This window comes from Eschrichtius robustus, chromosome 8, assembly GCF_028021215.1.
Source record: "Eschrichtius robustus isolate mEscRob2 chromosome 8, mEscRob2.pri, whole genome shotgun sequence".
Lineage (NCBI taxonomy): Eukaryota > Metazoa > Chordata > Mammalia > Artiodactyla > Eschrichtiidae > Eschrichtius > Eschrichtius robustus.
Genome location: NC_090831.1, coordinates 62,001,214 through 62,024,505, shown reverse-complemented (window position 1 = coordinate 62,024,505; position 23,292 = coordinate 62,001,214). Strand labels below are relative to the sequence as shown.

The window sequence follows — 23,292 nt, the reverse complement described above, 5'->3', positions numbered from 1 at the left end:
CTCTATCCACTCTGCTCCAGCCACGCTGGCCTTCTTGCTAATGCTCCCCAATTGTGTCAAATATTCTCCCATCATGATGCTTTTAGTCTTGTTCCTCCCTCTGCTTTAAATGTTATTCTATGTGATGACCAAATGGCCTGCTTGCTTCCTCATCTCCTTCATGTCTATACTCAGTGAGTCCTTCCCTGCTCAACCTATTTAAAATAACCATCACAGAACACTCACTACCAATGTACACTCTGTTTACCTTCCCTGCTGCCATGTGTATATTTTATTAGTTTAATGTGTGCCTTCCTCCACTAAGACCATGAGAGCAGAAAGTGATGTTTCTTTTGTTCATAGTGGATTGGCAGTACTAAGACTTTTTCCTGGCACCTGGTAGCCACTGAATTAATATATGCTGAATCAATTTATATTACTAATACTATTATATATATTTACTGCTGTTGTTATTGTTAAACTACCATTTCACTTTTTACTTAGTTGTTGAATCATTATTCTGTTTGAGTGTGGACTACATTCAATAGTCCACTGTTATTATTTCTAATTAAATTATAGGAGTAGGTTACTACATTATCATTAATAAAGGATTCTGAGATAATCATCTGCTATGAGTTTTCTTATTTTCACTCATTAGTAAGATGCTGTTAGTTGACTCCCTGGAGCTGATGGTAAAGTTGTGCCAGGGAGCTTGCTGGACAGGCTTAGATAATAATAGCAAACTGAGGATAGCCAAATAAAATAGTTTATGATACTTATTAGAAACTTGACTTTTGTAGAATAAAAGTCAATAAGAAACAGGTAGAAGGATATACACAAATGCGTTGGTTATTTCCAATAGCCAACTTAGGAGAAAATGTTATTTTTCTAGAGTGTTCAAGGAATTTGGATAAACAATCACCTCTAAACAATAACACATGGATCTATAGTCTGTTATTGAGCTGTTCTTTTCTCTGTGAAATGAGTAACAAAAGTTCAGATTTTTCAACATCTTTAAAGTAATAATCGATTTGTTGATGTTTGTGGAAAGTGACTATAGACTTGTAATGCCCAAAATTCTTTCGCGAGGCTAGAAGTTATAGGACTATTAACTGTAGGAGCATGTTACATTTTGTTACTTGTATTTAACATGTTGATCTTTAATACAGACGCATATATCGTTTCTCAAACTCAGTCACTCCATTGATCAAGGCAGAGACAAAATTATGCTCACACATTTAATTGGGGGGGGATTGCAAAATCATCTGCATCATATTTTATGATTTATCATTAGGATTGAAAGGGTCAATTGAGTGCTTTGTTTTTACATTAGCAAAGCAACGATTTTTTTTTTCCTGGAAATTTGCAGTAGAGCTGGATTGAATTTTGATGAACATTTTCTTAGCATTTTGAGGATTTTGTTCAGCTCTCTGACACAACAAGATTTCATAACAAGAGACATATGTAATATGTCATAGTTCTGATTCAAGAGGGTTCTTATTTAAGTAAAATATGGTAGAAACTTTGTTATATAAAATGATATTTTAAATTAAGAAAGTAATGAAATCTGTGGAATGTGTTATGTGTTTTCTAAATTACAAATTTATTTTAACAGGAGAATGTATTCCAAGGCTTTACTATGGAAATATGTGTGATACTTGGAATATGTGAATCTGTATGTTGACTGTTAAATTTTATTTTTTAAATTATATATGTTTTACATTTAGATCAGGTAGATGAAACCAAAGATTTTTTTAAAGCACCTATTTCACAAACAATTCATTGTTGTGATTGTTCACTATGCTGAACAATCTGGAAAATAATTTAAAAATATTTATCTTATATATTTTTTCAATTCAATAAATACTTTTTATTTTTTACTTAAATATTTTAGGGATGATATGAGAAAAAGCCATCTGTACTTTCATGAAGCTGATAGTCAGAAGGGAACAACCAACATCACGAGTATACAAAAAACTTGATACTAACTTTTCATAAGTCACATTAGCATATGCAGTTGGTATAACAGCTAGAGATGTGCATATTTATTTTAATGTTGTGAAGGAAAAAAAATCTCATTCTGTGAAGACCAGTGAGCGATATATGTTTTATATTTCATTTTTGCAACTAATTTATACCTCAAAACCATTCATTCAATTATATCATAATATGCTTCATCAGGAAGAAACAACTTACATGATACAGACTCCAGTTTCAGATATCTTTAAATAGTCATTATCAGAGTGAGAGAATTTATGTAAAGAGATACAATAAAGACAAACAAATAAACATCTATATCTATCTTGAAAACAAAGATAAAAAGGGAAGTGACCGGAGAGTTTTGGTATTTACTAGATAATTTACACTAGGGATTAGCAGAGTTTCGATACATCAACAAAAGTCTCTAAACAAAATGTTAGAAAAGAAGAAATAAATAAAGATAGGATGAGAGAAGAGAGGCATATGAAAAGATCTAAAAATTTGGTATGGTAAAGAGGAACAATGGGGAAAAAAAGGAAATTAAAAGAATGAATAACTGCAGGCTCAGGGTGGCAGATAAAATATTTATTTTTTAAAAAGTGTATCTATAGTAGCATTGGAAAAGTAATAAACGAGGAATAGAAATGAAATTAAATCACAAATTAGAGTAGTAAAGAGACCTTACAGAATAGAACAACTCAGAAAGCAATACATTGAAAGGGAACTGCTGCAAAAGGCACCCTCTGCCCCCATGGCTGACCCAGGATCAGGGATGGCACAGCTAGAAACAGGGATGGGAAGAGTTACAACACGTGAGGCCAGCTATGGGATTAAGTGAAGGATTACAGCATAGCCTGGCCGGGGTCCCATTTCAGAAGAGCTACCTGGGGCGTTTGCCTCCTGGCTAACAACTGAGGAACGGTTCTCTAACAGAAGTGCACATCTACCACTGGGCATGCAGCCTGGGCACTGGCATCAGATATAAAACAGGGCATTCTCATAGTTATCGAGATGAAAGTAGAAATTCAATACAATTCCATTCAAACTCATACTTTAAAAACTCAAGACAATAACAACACATTGAAGAGAGTAAATGTCATTAAATTTTGAAGGAATAATTAGGGAGTTACATTATATAAAACAGTCTCCAGTGAGAATCAACAAATAGATCCATGAAGCAAAGGAAAGGGCAGCAACAGTCTAACATATATATTATTTCACCATATATGAAGTACATCAAATCAGTGGTGAAACAGTGAACAAATAAACAGCTTTCGTTGGGACAGCTAGATTTCAATCTGAAGGAAAAAAATGTTCCATGCCTACCTCATCCTAGTCTGTCAACGCACCTCTAAGAAAAATGTAACCTTTAAAGATTGAAGGTTAGAAATTGAAAACAAAATGAAAAATTAATAAAAGATATAAAAATATTTCAGTAATTTTGGCTTGAGGAAAGGTTTTTCTAAAATATAAAGTTGAGAAATCATTCAGTGTAGAATTAGCAATGAAAATTTTATATATTTATATGGACAAGAAAAAGAACAAAATATACAAACTGAAAGCACACAGAAAAAATGAGAAGAAAACACTTGCAACATATATAAAATGATGATAATATTTATACAATAAGATTTAAAAATGAACACAAAAAAGATAAATCAAAAGGAAAATAGGCAAATAAAAGAGCATACGTGTAAAACCGATAGCTAGTGGGAAGCAGCCGCATAGCACAGGGAGATTAGCTGGGTGCTTTGTGACCACCTAGAGGGGTGGGATAGGGAGGGTGAGAGGGAGATGCAAGAGGGAAGAGATATGGGGATATATGTATATGTATAGCTGATTCGCTTTGTTATAAAGAGGAAACTAACACACCATTGTAAAGCAATTATACTCCAATAAAGATGTTAAAAAAAAAAAAGAGCATACGCTTTACATAAGAAATCAAAAGTTTAGTATATATAAGACAAAATGCTTGTTTGGAGCATCTGTTGGTTTTGCCTTATTTGACTGTGGGCAAACATGCTGCTGAATACAGTTTTGGTATGTCTATCAAACAAGGAAACCAACTGCATTGACCCAAACAATGCGGTAGGCACGTGGCCAAACCTAGGCCTATGAGACACTTCTTTTCTAAATTTGAAAAATGTGAAACACAAAGATCATGATAGGTTGCTGGTGCAAAAAGCTAATGCTTGTCTAAGAATTTAAAGTAATTATTATAAATTTAATGGGGAAGTTACCCTAATTGTAGCATATCAATATGGCCTATAATACCTATTATATAGTAATTAATCTACTAAATCAGTGGTTCTCCATGCTGTCTCCACATAATCAGCTGGGGAGCTTTTAAGAAATTGAAGTGCCTAGGTCCACCACTCAGATATTCTGAATCTGGCTATACTCCCAACCCCTCCTTCAACCCATACCTATGCCCTCATAGGGAGTTCTCCATTTTCACTGTTTAAGGATAAAAAAACGGATTTACCAGTGCCTCTCCATGATATATCAGAAGTAGCTGGTGGTAGGCTGCTATGGCAGTACAAATAAACTGGGAATAATTTGAGGACAGAAAAGAATGCCATTTGACCTCTGGGCAGTATCTCAAACAATAAAATGTCCTGTTTACCTTTTCTGGACAGAGAGATGTTTAGAGTTTAGGAAACATACCAATTCAATAGTACTGACTAACAAATATTTCTCACACTATTAAGGACTCGGAAAGGATAAGAATGGAGAATTAGTGATGGAAGCAAAATTTATATAAGTGAATTTCTCAGAATGGACCCATAATTGGGAGTATAATTGCTCCAAAGAAATGCCAGTTAGCATGTGTTCTTAGTCACTTCCAGTGAGTGTTCAAAACACTCATGTTCATGTTGGTAGGGTTGGAAGCTTTGGAAGGGATAAACAACATGAATTTATCTTCAACAAGAAGAGTAGGTACTGACTCTGGAGTACTCAACTGTCATCAAATGAACCAATTAGTGAATTCCAATATGTTGCTATACCTCAAGGGAACCTAAGCCAGCTACTTAAGGGTAGCCTAAAATCCCTGGACCCTTTCCATAATGCAACTGCAGCCATTTGTCCTCACTAACTAGACATTTGTTCTAGCAAATGGATTTACTTTTCTTTCCCATTATGCCTGTGTCAATGGTCATAGCAAATGACTTACTGAATGCCTTAACCACTATCATAGTGTCTCACATATCGCTGTCTCCTTTCAAGGAATACCGTTCACAGAGAAGGAAGAAAGACAGTGGGCTGATGCCCCTGTGACATAAAGGCCTTCTTATATGTTTTATCAGGGAGAAACAGTCGTCCATAGAACACTGAAATAACCTACTAGAGACTCAGTCACTGAATAGTGGGAGCACTTAAATGGTGTATGATCAAACAGCTGTATCATGTGCTCTGAACTATACGATGCTGCTTTACCCAATTCAGAAAACATGGTTCTGGAACCCAAATGTAAAGCTTGGTGATGAAACTTACAATTACACTTAATACTCACTGTGAATCTTAAATTTATGTGTCAAATTGGCTGGGCCACGGATGCCCAGAAAGTTGATCTAGCATTATTTTGAGTGTTTCTGCGAGGGTATTTTTAGATGAGATTTAACATTTAAATCAGTAGACTTCATAAAGCAGACTGCCCTCGCTAACGGGTGACCCCCATCTAATCAGCTGAAGGCCTGATAGAACAAAAGGCAGACCCTAACCGAAGAAAGAGAGAATTCTCCAGCCTGATCACCTTTGAACTGGGATGATGATTCTTCCTAGTTCTACAGCAGCTTGCCAGCCTTTGGACTCAAACTGGAACATCAAATTACAGATTTGGATTCGTCAGCCTCAATTAGCATGTGAGCCAATTCCTTATAATAAATTTCTCTCTATACATATATACTATTGGTCTGTTTTACTAAAGAACACTGACTAATACATTCACTTTCAAATATTTTGCTTCACATTCCCTTGGTTTTGAACTCTTATGGTTGAGATGTGTTAACACCAAAGAGGAATGCTAGCATATGAGACAGTAAAATTTTCATTGAATTGAAGCTAACACTTGGACATTTTGAGGCTCCTCATACCACTAGACTAACAGGCAAAAAGACAGATAGGATGTTGACTGGTATAACTGACTCTGATTCCCAAGGAGAAATTAGGTTTGCTGCTATATAATGGGAAAAGGGAGTACTAATAGGACCTCTACTCCGATCATTGGTTTAGTTGTAAGGGCTAGGTTACATACAGTCACAAACAACCCAAAATCTTCGTGGCATAATCTTACAGAGGCTTCTTTATCATCCCCTCTACAGGGACGTGGGATAAGCGGGGCTGGGGGTAGGGCCTCTCTCGCGCTGTTTTCACTCTGGCATCCAAGCTAACCAACAGGCCAATATAGAATACTGCTGGTCACTGTGGTAGAGGAAAAGAAAGAGTGGAAAATTTACTTTCTGCTCACAGTTTATTGTAAGAGAAAGCCATATAGCCACTCTTAGTACCTAAGGTGAAAGGACTGAAATCAAGATCACGTGCCTGGCAGAAGGCCTGGAAATATTTGATAAACAGTACTAATACTGTCAGGTACTACCATGCCTGTCATTCAAGGCACACGAGAAACAAATTCAGCCCTATACAAGCAGTACTACCAAAATCTCAGACCTATCAGGTAAAAATATTTGAGTCACTACGCTGGGGAAACATTTCCAAGAAGCTGACAAATGTTTTATGTTTCAGCTACAGTTTTCAATCAGTAGTAAAACCAGGACTATAGACTTTACATATGTTTTATTCTTTGTATTATTAAGAATATCATTTAATGAAATTCATATTTATAGTTAAATATGTAATTTTCTCATTACATTTCTGTATACTGAGACCAAATGGATGAAGGGAAAGGAGAAAATAGTCATCTCCAGAGATGTTTTAGAGAACCAGGACTTGAAGCTGGATATAGAAACAATATGAGACTTGGAGTTGTCTACATTTTAGGAGGATGTGTATTTTTGGCTACATATTTAGCAGTAGCAATATGTTGATTGGTATTTTTCTTTTTCAACTTTTATGTTCGGAAAAGAAGAGCTATTGGATAACTCAATGGTTGGACCGTGGTGAACACCTATTGTTTATTCCCACCAAGAATTCATCTTTCATCCTCAGGTTATATAGCATCCTCATTTGGCTTTGAGGAGACAAACAATTTAGATAATAGTCTTGACAGGACTGTTAGTCAAGATGCTCAGTCCCAAAGTAGCCAATGCTGTGGCATGGGAAACAAGAGAGGCTAATAAATATGCTTCTCCTGGGGATATAAATTTTGAATATAGAAGCAAGAATACCAGAAGCAATTGGAATCAATTTCTCTTAGCAGTAACTCCTATGGACTCTGTCTTTTTAGTCATAATTTCCTCAAATTGTCCTGATTCCTATCCTTTCTGAAACATAGTTCTTCATTTTTCCATTAATTATATGAGCTACTTCATAATTTTCCAGTAAACTCTATTTGGGATCATAAAGCAGATTATATTTCTGTTGTTTATAGAAAAGTCAATCTAACTAATGCCATATTCAACTTTATAATTGATTAGCCATGCAAATAAAAATGATATATTTTCACCTAGTACATTTAACAATAATAAAAATTACTGACGATAGCCAATTTAAAGGAGGGCATGGGAAATAAAACATTATATATTGCTGCTGGGATTATAATTTGATACAAACTTTTTGTATAGTAATTTGGCAGAACCTGAGAAATAAAATTGAAAATATTTGAATATGCTTCTAAAAACAGATAAATTGATAGACATTAACTTAAATTATGCCAATTATTTAAAAGTGCAGGCAATATAAATATTTCCCAATAACAGAATAGTTAACAAAACTATGGAATACTGTGCAGCTCTTAAAAACATTTAAACTGATCAATATCTACTGAACTCAAACAATATCCACCATATGCTTTTGAGTAAAAGGAAGCAAGTTGCAGAGTAATAAAAAAACTACAGTCTAAGTTATATTAAAAAATCTATTTATCTATGCAACACATATATGTGTGTATCTATATATGAAAACATTGTATATATATGAATACATTCTATACATACAGTAGTTTTTATATTTATAGAAGTTCTTGGAGGATACGCACAAACAATTCACAATAATATCCTTGAGAGGTGGTAGTGCTTAAAGTGGGGCCCTTAACTTAATTTCTAAATAATACTCACTGTAGCGTGGAACTGTACAAGTACACTTATTACTTTTATTTTTCAGTATATTAAACTAGAGAAGATAATAGGATGGCTAACAGTTAAAGAGTAAAAGGAAACATGTAATACATATTTAAAGTGGAGTAGGAAAAAAAATGAAATGAGAAAACAAGGCTAAAATCAAGGTTATTGCAGTAAATTTACATAGAGCTACAAAGTGATTATGTTATTGATTATTAATTAATAAATGATATTGATAACAAATAACAGTCATCGAGGACACATTATGTGGCAAGCACATTTTCATATGCTTCATGGGTAACACCCAACTTAATTTTATAACTAGCCTATGAGGCAGGTACTATTCCTTCATTTCACGGAAAAGACCATGACAACACAGAGTGGTTAAATGATAAGGTTTATAATTAGCAGAGTCATTAGGTATTTAGTTTAACTATAAAATACAAGCAAATCCTGGATTTACTTGGTCTGGTGGAGCTACAGAGGTCTTGGAGTAGCTAAACTTCTTAATGCAAAATTCCTTAATCCTGCAGATTAAAAGCTACTTCTTTGAAGTTCAGAGAATATTAAAGAACAAGAAAAAGAGGCATCCTGACTGAGTTTCTGTGTGAATATCAAGACTTTACTTTTTTTTGTCTTTAACTAGACTGGAACTTCCAACATGTGGCTCACCTAGCCAATAATCTGATCATGATCCTCTACCTGGTGGAGTCTGGAGTTTGACAAAGGCAGTGTTCTGAACTAAATTCCTGTGGTGAGCCTGCCTTCTACAGCAAGGAGGTTCCACACATCACGGCTCAGCATTTGGGAACTGGCCCTGCACAACAGGTAGCAGGCAATGGAAGAAAAAGATGAGTATAATTGTGGGAGCCTGTGCTAATTAATTGCATATTATTTACATTTATCTAACATGAGATACGATGGCATAAATTTTATGCTGAGCATTTAAAAGACAATTTTAACATTTGGTTTCTCATTTCTGAGAATAACCTAGAAGACTTATTTTAATCATACTGATTTTTTTTTTTTAAAGAAGTTTATTTTTAGAGCTTTTCTCTACTTCATCTGGTCTAATGTTTACTATCATGTTGATAGAGAGAAATCAGATCAGTGGAAGAAAATGACATTACTTAGTTAACTAGGCCAAGTTAACAATGAATTATTTCAGTGCGTACTTGTGATATCAAAAGTATATGGTATCTGTTGAAAAATAATTGTATTTCACTACATCTTGCCTATTAATAAAGTATCTTATAAAAGAGTGATATGTATTAGAGTTTGTAAGTAGTAAATGAAAAAATCATTATGATTTCCATTCTTTGTTAACCAGAAGAATTAAAAATTAAAAAAAAATTTTTTTTATTCTGTAGTAGATCCATGTCCTATATTTAACAAACGGAAGGAGAGCAGTTTTTCTAACACATAGATGGTTCAGTAATTTAAGGACCCAGCTAATACATGTGTATGTTTGTGGTGTGATTATTCTTATTAACATTACTACTAGCAGTATGAGAATTACTTCACAATATTTAGAAAGGAGGAAAATCTTACTGAAACAGGCCATTTTGAAAAACAGCACCTGCATTAGTTTCTCTTATGTAGTTGATATTCAATGTTGTTTTGTATACTAATCTGGCTGCTGTATTTGAATAACATTACTTCTAGGTTTGTCTGGCTGCTTATTTAATTAATCAGTATTAAATGAATTAATGGTAATAATATATATAGGCTTACCCTGGCATTGGTCCATGTCCAGCAAGACTGTAAACCTGACGAGGATTTAGTAGATATTGGAATTTTCTGTAAATTCTATAAAGATGAAAATATGGAAGGAAAAAATAAAATTTAGTGATATCTCCAAATTTTTATTCTAAATATGCACATGCATTTAGAACACTCTCTATCCTGCTTTTGAATATTATTTAGCTAATAAGATTTCAAATAAATATTTTAAAATATCAGTATACAATTAGCTAAATATCTTCTCTTAATAGATCCTTGGGAAATTTACAGATTATTGGGCCAATCTAACAGAGATGAAAGTTATTTATCCCATATATAAAATGGGATTGGACACTGTATGCATGAAAGCAAAGACTGTGACTTCAGCTGCTTAATTATTTCACATAAACAATCATCTTGATGAGCTAGATCAAAAAATTGCTAAACTATTTCTACAGGCACATATTAAACATTTCATTTTTTTCTGAAAGAACTCGATCTTTGCATAACAAGTGCAACAGAAATGTTTCTAAGTACACACACATCCCATATCAGAATTCTGAGACAAAATATTAAAAGTGAAGGAATATATTTAGTTTTTGAAATTAGTTTTTATATATACATGTGAAAATATTACTATATATCTTAACATATTCATATTATGTGTACTGAAACTCTCCAAATATCTACTTATATCCTTCCACTTTCTTGTGCAATACCCTCACATTCTAGATCTTGAATAATGATATCACCTACCGTCTCAAGAATGATCTTAGAGTCATTCTCAGTACTTCCTTTTCCCCAGCACCTGAAATCAAGGACAATCCTGTACCCTCTAACTGAGTAATGTCTATCATACCTGGTTATTCTCACTGCCTTACAAGTTCTCTCACCAGCTCTGTAAAAGTCTTGCCTATTCAGCCTTCTTCCGTACTTCTATTTAAGTACAGTCACGTTGTTTCCATGATGAAAAGTTCCTGCCAGTGGCAAGTTACTTATAAAATATTTTATTATATTTAAAATAGTTTATGTCTCGTCTTTCTCCTCCTTCCTCTTAAACTTCAACCTCGCTGAATATCTCCTGGTTCCCTACCAAAACACCACACCCCCTTCCACACATCTGTCTTTTTTCTTCCTTCACCTGGCAAACATCTACTTAACCAACCAACTCAAAAGCTAGACTTCTGAGTCTTCAGACAATCATTTCTTCCTCTGAACTTCCATAGCACTTTTATTTTAAACATTCCTAGCTTAGCTTTTGCCTTGGGGTTACTGTAGTAAATCTGTTTACGTGTCTGCCTCCCTGTATGACTGTGTCTTCTGTCTCATCCCCAGTTCCTAGTAGAGACTGGATTCCCTCAAGTGTTGCTGTCTGAATGATGTGTGAACATTTTCACACCTGTTGACTGGTATGGGAAACTATGTGTGAATATACAATTCTGTTACCTTTTTCTGCTTATCTAATACATCAAAGAAGAAAACCTACATATTTTGAAAGGAAAACCCTGAATAGAATTCCATTATTTGTGAAAGATGCTTCTTATGCATTCAGGAGAATTTATGACTGCATTAATAATAGATCTCCTTTAAACATATTTACAATTCTTTTGACTTTGAATGGTCCCTGTTAGTGTATAAAGGACAAAGCATAAGTGGGTGTGCATATAGGAGCACTCAAATATTCTCCCTCCCCCCCATTAAATTTAATTTACTGATGACTTCAGTGTATCTATCTGTAGATATATATTTTTTAATTTAAAGAAAATTATTTTTATGTACTGGGAGAAGAGGGAGGCAGATATTCAATTAAGGGTCATTCTACATGATTAACTTTATCTTAATTTGAGGGGAATGTTTCCATTTGAAATATATTTTTTTTCACTTGATACTTCATTTGTTTCTAATTTCCAACATGAATTTAAGTCTCATCTAATGCTTTGTGAAGAGCTTACTTCTTTTTCAAGATATCCATAATATATACAACTAACAAACTGTGAGTAGGAAAGGAGAAAATAATTTTAGCATCATTATTTAATTATTATTTTATATACCTAAAAGTGAGGCAACTATTCTCTTTAATAAAGCATTGTAAATAGTTTATATTATTAAGTCACTAGTTATTTAAAATAACTTGTCTTGTTTAGCAGAGTTAAAAGTATAACTATACGGTGATAAAAGGGAAAACTTTTTAAGCAGAAATAATATTTCGTTGAATGGAAAATGACCATTCTTCATTTAATTGAAATGAAGCTGGAAAGTTAAATGGTAGGAAAGGAAATTACTTTACAAAATTCCTTTATTCATGGAAACATTTCAATTTCATTATTTGGTGAAACCACAATGTAAATTTCTATTTTATTATCATAGCGTCTGTGTGAGTGCTTTTATCTGATTGCTCATTTTTTGGCTGGAATTAGTAAAGAGTTCTAGAAATTATTAAGACAGGTACAACTGCATTCCTGTTTCTGACACTCCTTCTTAGAAGGACATAAGATTTACTCTTCAATGTGGTGACTTTCAGATTTTTATTAAATATTATGATTTAATCGTTAATTTTACAAAAAGGAAAATTTTTTGTTGTCCACATGAATACTGAGATACCTGATAATGCAGCTCATTATTATTCTGATTAAATATACTGTGCTTCTCCAGGATATATGGCATCATGTTCTCCAAATGAACATGCAGAAAATCATTATAATATATTTTGTCTAGAAGCTGGATATAAATTCTGTTTCTAACTACTGGGCAATCATTTACCTGAAGTCACCTTGTTGACCATTTAGAGAACCAATTTTCATTCAACAGTATTTATGGAGCCATGTTGTATGCAAAGCTCTTTGTTAATGGCTAGGGGTGATAGGCAGGGTAGAGAGAATTCAGACACCTGAGATATGATAATAAAAATATTTACAAAAGGCCATTATTATATTAAAATTTCAACTGTAAAAACAAGGAGAGAGCATACCAATATACATTGTTATATAGAGATGATAGCACCACTTATTTCACATTAAAATTAGTGAACCATGAGGGATAATATTTTTAAATGTTTTTATACTATAAATTTAGTTTATCTTTTTACAGATATATAACATAGTAAATAAATGTGATTTTTAAAAACATACCGTTCTCCTTGCTTCCCACCACTTTTGGGGTTCACAAAAACTAAAAGTGGATGAGTACCAGGAACAGGAGTGATCTAGAAGAAAAGTTGAATATGTGGACAAATTATTTATATTAGATATAAAGAGAACCCCCTGTTATTTCTAAGTCATGAAATGCCAATTAGCAAATTCAAGAATATGGTTCTTTTGTTCTGTAATGTGGAGAGATAGAGGATAGATAACAGATCTAATTAGCAACATTATTAAATCCTGTGCTTTGACTCCATATATATCAAAATAAATACCCACTCCACTAAGAGAGGTGATTTTCTAGCTAGGAATAGGGCAGAGGGGAAGGCAGCTATGAAAAGGGAATAACCTCTCAATAGCTATGAGATGAAAACAATAGGTACAATTCGTGGGATCGTGAGTAAACCATCCAGAATAGAGCAGATTATGGTGGTAAAAAAGATTAGAAAAGAAAGGGATCAAAGTATAAGTGAGCCCTACTCTTATAGACAATCCCTACTTTAGAGCTTTATAGCACATTTGGAATCCATCTTCCCAACCACTTGTGAACTAGAATCTAAATAAGATGGTTTGAGGCCACTGTCGGTCAGAGTCCCCATCTATACAATGTTTCCTCCATGCTTTCTTTTCCTGCTTGAGAAGAGATGCCAGTTAATCCAGTCTATTTGCTAAACAGGAATCCATTAAATTGATTGTGTCCCTATATGCCATGCCCTGCTTTCATCACTATACATTCTTGATTTAACCAAAAAAAAGTGCCTGTCCTAGTGGAGCTTATATTCGGGTGGAGAAACAGACAAGAAACAAACAAATAGGGACTTCCCTAGTAGTCCAGTGGTTAAGAATCCACCTTCCAATGCATGGGACACGGGTTCAATCCCTGGTCAGGGAACTATGATCCCACATGCCACAGGGAAGCCCACGTGCCACAACGAGAGAGAAGCCCGTGCTGCAGGGAAAGACCCCACATGCTGCAGCGAAGATCCCACGTGCTGCAACTAAAACCCGACGCAGCCAAATAAATAAATATTTTTTAAAAAGAGAAACAAACAAATAAATATACATTTAGTAGTGAAAAGTATCACCAGAAATAAAGCAGGTAAGATGCTAGCACTTCATCGGTCGGGGGCAGAAATTGTTTTTGATAGAGTGGCAAAGGAGAACACTTGTATTTTACTTGAATTCAATGTTAAGAGGTAAGCTGTTTTAAATAAGAGTATTCCTATTCAGTGTATACCTATGTAACTCCCATCTAAACACAGTTTGATAAAACAATATTTTAATAACAAAAATATGCAACCAATGCAGTCCTCTAAATACTAAGTTGAAAAGTTTTAGATCAATTTACTTTTTGAAAGTAGAGTCAAAGTGTCCTTCATTGCTCTGGTATTTTTCCCTTAGAAAGTACCTGAAATATTTAATGAGAATACTAAAAACAACCATTTCACCATATCATGTTCTTCCTTTTGTTTAAACAATATAAGTTAAAATACCTTACCAACATATTTTCCTCCAATTCTTGTGAAATGCGATTTTTCTAATGAGTATAGGCACTGGGAAATTGTTGAAATCTTCACACTATATGAGAAGGTTGAGTAAAATATTCTCAATTCTTATACTCTTACCTACCTTGTTCCCATTACAATCTATTCTTTCTGACTCTGTTTTACTTCCTCTTGTAAAGAGGACACATGGGTTTTGTGCCTTATTTGTCTCTCATTCAGTTGGGAGATGAGATGGATGAGCTGGATCTGTAGTAACTTCTCAGCTCTTCTCCCCAGAACTCCATGTGCTCAATCAGTTACTGGACAGAAAGTACCTACTAGCTTAAGACATTGTGCTATAAACTTGCAATGTGACTTCCCCCTCCTCCCATTAAAATAAACACCAAAACACACCTCTGACTACTAGTGTTCAGTTTCCTTTACTTCTCATTCTATTACAAAATCAGAGAGAACTCCTGAAGTTTTCACATGCAAAAAGTAAGACTAACAAACGTGGATTTTAGTTGATTTTTGCATTTAATTTGAATTGTTATTCCTTATTTTTAAAGAGAGGTGAGATTCTCAAGGTAAATAAAATATTTTAGCAAAACATAACATCTGAATCCAAATACTAATTAGGATGATCATCCCAAAATTCAATATTCAGCTTACCATTACATGAGATTACATTAAGTTCATTTGGGCAAATTTTCATATTCATTTGAAAATATATTTTGGAGTAAGTTTCAGAAATATTTATTAATTGAAATGTTTAAAGGCATAATTATGATTTATCAAATAAAGGACAGTACCACGCTATAGAAAATTGTGTTCTGAGGAAACACTAGTACAAACAAATAAAGATCCCACTAGACTATATTATAGTCTGTAGAGGACCTGAAAATATAAAAACCTAGATGTCATTTTTAGGGCTGAGTAGATGGATAATTAGATCAAATGGATTAGAAAAATAGGAGAGAATCTAGATAAAGAATTTAGGATAACGATGATACTCTACAAGTGATAAAAGTCAAGAACCCAAAATGGAAGTACTGGAAATAGTAAAATCAAATTAGCAAACTTTTCCTCACTTATCCCCTTAACACAAATTATGCTTGTAAAATAAGACTGTATAAAAATTAAAAATTGGAAACTTTAGATATTTATTTGTAAGTTATCAGGGACTGTGGAATAGTGCCCCTTTGACAATGATTCTAACAGATAAAACACCTGACCTAATGTAGCCTCCATTTAAGGAGTAGTATGTGATTCAATATCAAAACCACTAAAACTCTGGTGTTAGGGGATCATTTAATGGTGGTATTTATACAAGAAATGTCAAGGTTTCAGGCAAATCGGCATCTTTTTCAATGCTCATTCAAAAAGCTTTTAAATTCTGCTAAACTTTGTTACTATAAAAAGAAGGTCAATCGAGCAGAGTAAATTTAGGTGCCAGGAGACCAAAGGCGGCGTTTTTTAGATTTGAGAGCCAAAGACCTACAGTACTGCATAGCCATTTTCAAATCTACAAGTGAAAAATAAACAACTTCTGTGTTCACTAATAGTCCTGAAATAAGAAGCAGCATCTTAGTGGTAGAGACTGCAATTTGTCACTTAATTCTCGTATTCCTCTTCATCCTTAGTAAAAGAACCCTGAGTTTTAGGATTGTCTACATATGAGTACATTCTCTTATGTAAACATAGCAGGGCCACCAAAATAGAGAACTTAACACGATTCTGGACTAGCTTCTTTTGTCATAAAAGCCATTATTGAGACAACTGGTGAAACTTGAACGGGATCTAAGGATTAGATAGCACTAATGTATCAATTTTATATTCAAGTTCACTAATTCTCTTTTGAACTGTATCTAATATAGTCTTTAACAGGACAAATTTTGTTTTGTTTACTTTCATACAATAATTCTGAAATAAGATGTAAAACTCAGTTATTTTGGAAAGTGATGTACTGTCATCCTAAAATGTCATATGCATTTTGTTATAGATTTTAGTGGGATGGGAAGCAGTTAGACAAAAATACAAGTATTTTTAAAATTCTGTTAGCCTAAAACTATTTGATCTTGGAAGTAAATATTTTTATAGCACTTGAAGTAATTTTAAGTGGAACAGTATATAAACCAGATGAAAAGCAAATTACTATGTCTGAAGTGTGAAAGAACCCTGAACCTGTTCTCAGCTTCCCATCACCCCACTCTTGTGCTTGAGGCATCTCTACAGAGTCCTGGGCTTCTCAAAACAGTTTTTTTAAAAAAAAAACATCGGGATAGGGTAACATAGTATAACAAAGAAAATACTGACGGTGGGAGAAAGTGTTCAGGAATATTTTACAGCATGTGTGGTACCTGAAATCTTGCAGAATGGTTATAAATTAGGTGTGAAGGACACTGCAATAGCAAACGGAATGGATTCTCCTCTATAAAGAATAGAGCTAATCACGTGAGACTGTATTTACTCACATAAAGGGGCAGTTTCAATCATACAGAGTAAACATTGAAGAACAGGACTTTAGGGTCAGACTGGTTTGGGATCCCAGTTCAACCATTCGTTTCTACAGATACGCTCTCCCTTAGTGCCATCAATAGGCCTTTCACTCCCAAATTCATATCCGTCCTCACCCCTGAATTCTAGATTCACATATCTGTCTGCCTGCTTGACATTTCCATTTGGATATGCAACAGCATCAGAAATTTTGCTCCAAACTTTATTCATCCAGACCCTTTTCCATCTCAGTCAATGGCAACTTCATCATTTCAGTTCCATGGGCCAAAGTTCTTGGAGATGTCCCTACTCTTCACTTCTTAATGAGGCCTAATCCCACTATCTGACTTAAAATTATAGACAACTCCAACTCTCAGCCCTGACACATCTTATCTTATTCAGTTCCATTTTTTTTATTCCATTTATAACCTAGCACATTATATGTATGGAGACATGGACTCATTTTAGAGGTTGTTATATACTCAAAGTATAGAATAGTAATTCTGGACTTAGAGAGGGAGTTAAAATGACAGTGAAGAGCTGATTATAAGAATCAACAGGCCTGAGGATTCCAAGTGGGCATACACACACACACATATCATCAAAGAAAAGGAGTTAATTTTATATACACTCTATATATTTCTGTATAGTACGTATATGTATGTTTACAGTATTGAGAACTATAAGAATGAGATATTACAAATAATAAAGACAGTAGGGATAGAGAAAAGCAGTTGTGGTGGGGAAAACACTAGTTCAGTTTTAGATATTTCAGTGTAAAAGTTCCCCTTTTTATCTTTTGCCAAGAGTATTACAAACTAGACTTTTTGGTTTGCAAGTGATGCTTATGCTTGGAAACTTTTTTCAAAGAATAATTAGGGACAAGGTAACGTCGGCTTAATACAGTTTAAACAACAGTTCTGTTTTTTTACTTATTTGTTCACATGTGGATAATCATCTGTATTTTCACATCTATTGCACGTTAAGGAATTGTAGTTTCAATTACATTTGATCATCTGTATTAAGTGTAAACCTATGGTATGAGCGATGACAAAGACGGAGTACCTAACCACCTCTATTTGAAGTCCCCTAGGACTCGGGTTAATTAATGAGACTCATCCTAAGGTTATACATGATCTATTACTTCCTCTAATTAGAAATAATAATCCTGATCATTATGCTGGTTAGCTGGAAAGAAGTAAGATGAATGTGCTTAACTATGATTAATAGTCTTTAAGTAGTGTAGATCTCTTCTGTCACTGAGTTATATGCAAACTGGGCTGCAACTCAATGCTTTTTTATGATATACATAATTTTTAAAACTTGCAGAAAAAATTAATTTTCTACAAGATCTTTTTACCTTTTATGATAAAGAATAAGCATTTTATTAGTTTAAAATTGATTACCACAACAAAAATTACTTATTTTTCCATTTTGTATGAAATGGCTATCCAATAATTTTATTCTCTTACCTTTTAAATATTTTCTCCCAAATTATGTGAATACCTATGTGCATCATATTTTAGTCCATTCTGCTGAGGTGAAACAGACCACTGCATGTGATTATATACCAATTTTTTTAAATTTAAAAATGTTAATGATGATGATTACAGTACTTACTTACTGCTGTTTTATAAGGGCTGACGTCTTCCCTTTGCTAACTGACAACTTTACCTGACACTTCTATATGTCAAAGAAAGCTATGAAAAGTTATTATCTGGTTAGAGAAATGAAACACATCCACAGAGAAAGTTAATCACCTATCGTTTTTGATGTGACTAATTTAGTTGTAACAAGACTGAAAATTTTGGATCCTTTCTGAATAAAAAAGAAAACACAACTTACCTTGCTATGTCAGTTTAAAGTCTTTACAACACTCTGCATGCAACATTTAATTTTGGTTCTGATGTCTGAGTAGAGTCAGATGTAACTATACAAATCTTAGGAAACTGAGACTAAAGCAGTTATAATTCTAGTGCATTCATGCTTTTTATTTCAAACTTTGCAACAATGTAATAGTACATGGAAGAGCAAGGTGGTCAGAAATTTAGCATTTCTAGACCTGTTAAAATTTGTTAACCAAGGAGACAGGGATCTTAGGAGTAAAACACACAAACTCTGAGTCAGATGGTCCTCATTCACACCTCACTAACTGTTGAGGCCCTAGGAATAATTTGACTTCAGAACGTCAATATGCTCATTTTTAAAGTGGTAATAATAATATTTATCATGTGTTGGAGAGTTAAGAATTCATAATTATCTCATATGTTCATTGAGAGGTGTCACTTAATACACATAAAATATTATCACAGTGCCTAGCATATACTGTTTAACAAATGATGCGTGTTTCCCTTCCATGTTGAGAAGTATGTGTCGAGCCATATGTAAAATATACCTGAATTTTAAAATTAGGTTTCCCTTTTGTTATTTTCATTGCAGGAACCCAGAGCGACTAAAGATTTAAACTAATCGATATTGTCAATTGACTTATTAAAACTACAAACGTTGATTATTTTCCACTAAAAATTTCACAGGATCACTTAACAAACTAAAAGCTTTTGCTATCAAAATTATGAATAGATTTCATATTTGGCGCTTTCAATGAGATTGCTTAACACCCAAGTATGCCTTTCAAAAGGTGTGGACGGGGCTTCCCTGGTGGCACAGCGGTTGGGAATCTGCCTGGTAATGCAGGGGACACGGGTTCGAGCCCTGGTCTGGGAAGATCCCACATGCCGCGGAGCAACTAGGCCCGTGAGCCACAACTACTGAGCCTGCGCGTCTGGAGCCTGTGCTCCGCAACGAGAGGCCGCGATAGCGAGAGGCCCGCGCACCGCGATGAAGAGGGGCCCCCGCTCGCCGCAACTAGAGAAAGCCCTCGCACAGAAACGAAGACCCAACACAGCCATAAATAAATAAATAAATAAATAAATAAATAATTTAAAAAAAAAAAAAAAAGGTGTGGACGCTGATTTTCTCTTTCGATAATTAACTTCTATACTCTCTAACCAATGTAAAAAAATTTATTGTTCCAAATTTCCTCTTTCTACATTTGAGTTTAATAATTAATGAATAATATTCTATTCACAATGTGTTTTATTACATCAAAACAAAGCAGTAACCTGGTTATTAATATTTAAGCAATTATTAAATTTTCAATGAGATATTCAAAACAATGAAGAAGCAAGCATTTAGGCAACTACTGTGTGCTCTCAACTGTGCTTGTAAATTAAGAAATATAAAAGACATAATAACCCACAGAATCACAGACACAATAATAAATGAAAAAAAGATATAAAATCATGTATACTGAACACAAGTATGTGACATATATCTTTGTGTGGTAAGAAGTTGGTAAATTTTCTTGGAGAACATAAAACTTGAAGCATATTCTTAAGGAAGGGAATTAAAAATTGGAAGAGAGAAACGTATAGGTAGGAAAACAAAACAAAACAAAAGAACTTAATCCATAGATTAAGCCAAATTCTTTGTGTTCACGTTTGAGTGAGAAACAGAGGCAAATAATTACAATAGATTCAATCTGTAGGATGTCTTAAAATACAGATGGAAAGAAATGTTACTTTTGATGTCAGAGACCCTAGGGGTAATTTAGAGGTTTTTAAAGTACTCAAAACATGATTTTGAGCTACCTGTGTTAACTTAAACTAGAAATATACATGGAGTTTCAACTTCAACTTAAAATATTGGAAAATATGGATAAATTATAATAGATTTTTTTTAATAAACTTTCTTTTTAAAAAAATTAATTTATTTATGGCTGTGTTGGGTCTTCGTTGCTGTGCACGGGCTTTCTCTAGCTGTGGTGAGCGGGGGCTACTCTTCGTTGTGGAGCATGGGCTCTAGGCGTGTGGGCTTCAGTAGTTGTGGCACTCGGGCTCAGTAGTTGTGGCTCGTGGGCTCTAGAGCGCAGGCTCAATAGTTGTGGCACGTGGGCTTAGTTGCTCGGAGGCATGTGCGATCTTCCCGAACCAGGGCTCGAACCCATGTCCCCTGCATTGGCAGGCGGATTCTTAACCACTGTGTCACCAGGGAAGCCCAGATTCTTTATTTTTATTATTGATTTAGAAAAAAATTCCACACAAGTAGAGTTGATTTTATTATTTTCTGAAGACATTTTGTGAGTCAAAATCACTTCCAAATAGATATAATAATATGTACGGAGAACGTATACTTGGAAATTAATAATGCATATGTATATAATAAAGGTGTATATTTAGTAATAATTTGCAAAAACTTCAGATTGACACAAGATCTCTTACCAAGTTGAGTTTAAATGGAGATAACATCATAAATGACTAATCCAATCAGAATGTCACTCTGTCAGTCAACTATAAAATTGACATCTTGATAAATTAATAAAAATGTTTCTGAAATTGTCAACTGAACAAATTTGCACATTAAATAAACATGTTGATAGCTGGACATATGCCCTTCTAAGAGCATGGAAGTAACAAATATGAAAGCTACAAACATTTGGATTAAAAAAACCACACCTGTAGGCCTTGTCCATCCATAGTAACGGAGTTGGCTCTTTGCATTTTGTTCTTGTCAATCACTTTGTTTGGCTGCTGGGAACCACCCTTTTCCTTTTTCACTGTTGCTTGTCTTTCCTGTAAGGAAAAAATCTTTTATAAAAATACTGAATTGTTTCACTACAATGGGCAACATAGAGAAGAATTTCATGGCTACAAACTTGGGCCCAGGTTCCAAATTTGGGGTTTCTAGTGAATAATATGAAAGCTAATGTTTTCTACTGGCTCAAAATATATGATAGATGTATGATCAAAATATCAGTTAAAGAAAGGATGTGAAAGAAAACCAAACTGTATTATCCCTAGGTACCCAATTATGACTATGTTAAAAGTTATTAAAGAACACTAAAGCTAATCATTTTCATAAACAATGGTGCAGATAATAATACAGGATTGTAATGTAAAGGATTTGGTACTGAGCACTGAAAATAATGCTTAAAAATACATGCAATATTGAAAATGAATACATGATGGACCCTTAAGCTACTATTGATTATCAAGAATGGCACATAACTTAAAACACACATTCCATCCCAGCTAATTGCTACGCTCACCATAATAGAAAAATTTTTTATAGTGGTCTTCTTCCTGTTTCTATTTCCTCTCTTTTCACCCTTTTCAACACAACCCAATAAACTTTTATCACCATTAATCCACTAAATCAGCTTTTATTAAAATCACCAATGACCTGCTCATTTGCGCCTCACCTGTTGGTCAGTCTTCATCTTCTCAATTTTTAAGCAGCGTTTGACAGAATTGACATCTACCCTCTAGAAAACATGCCTCAGCTGGGTTCTGGAACACTTCTTTCTCTTAGCTCTCCTCTTACTTGACTAACTGCTCCCTCATAGTCTTTTTTGTTGATTTCTCCTCCAGCTTTATAACCTGTAACGTTTTAACACTTGGCCTCTCCCTTGGACTGCTCATCTCCACAATCTATACTCACTCCCTAGGTAACTTCATTTAAAACCAAGGCTTTCAATTTCACTTTGATAATGAAGACTTGCCTACCCACCTTAAAAATGAATCCCAAACTAGACGATTATTCACCACATCCATCATTACATGGTTTAAGCACCCGTCATCTTATTTGCCTTAATTATCGTAGCCATCACCTTAATGGACCAAACAGCTTCCATCTTTTGTCTTCCTACAGTCAATTTTCTATATAACAGCCACACTTATCCCTTTTTACTCCACTCCAGCTACAACTACCTCACCTTTGTTTCTTGATCACAACATTTGTGCTCTTAACACAAAGATCTTGCAACCACTCTGAACTCTGCTGGACTGTTCTTCTTGCTCCTGGTCAAATGTTACACAGGTTACTCTATTCCTCTGTGTGTGTGTGTGTGTGTGTGTGTGTGTGTGTGTACTGTTTCACATCAGATCCTAGATCAGTGCCTGATAAAATCACCATAAATGAATGCGGAAATAAATTAATCTTAACACTAGAAAATCAAAAATTTTAAAGTGCCTGAAATATTGTGTTGAGAAGGACTCCTGGGGCAAGTCTACGTTTGTTGTGAAAAATTGTCCTGATCAATTAGCAATGTCTGCCATGTGTGCTTAAAAGTTTGAGTGCCACCTATTTCCTATCACTTATTCAGATATATATACATTTCTGTTCCTATATTTACATGTATCTTGTCGATTACTTTTCAATTACTGTAATTTAGGAAAATATTTTTAAGTGGAAATATTT

General features: G+C 34.2%; 1 protein-coding gene across 10 annotated transcripts in view; it reads right to left on the bottom strand.

The window, feature by feature from the left end:
- Positions 1-23,292, bottom strand: part of DGKB (diacylglycerol kinase beta) — an 804,767-nt gene that overhangs the window by 427,238 nt on the left and 354,237 nt on the right. For all 10 annotated transcript variants that reach the window (XM_068550569.1, XM_068550571.1, XM_068550570.1 and 7 more), the window contains 3 exons: positions 21,549-21,665; positions 13,046-13,119; positions 9,930-10,004 (listed from right to left, as the gene is read on the bottom strand). In XM_068550569.1, coding sequence (XP_068406670.1) covers positions 9,930-10,004; positions 13,046-13,119; positions 21,549-21,665 — 266 coding nt within the window. The remainder of the gene's footprint in view (positions 1-9,929; positions 10,005-13,045; positions 13,120-21,548; positions 21,666-23,292) is intronic.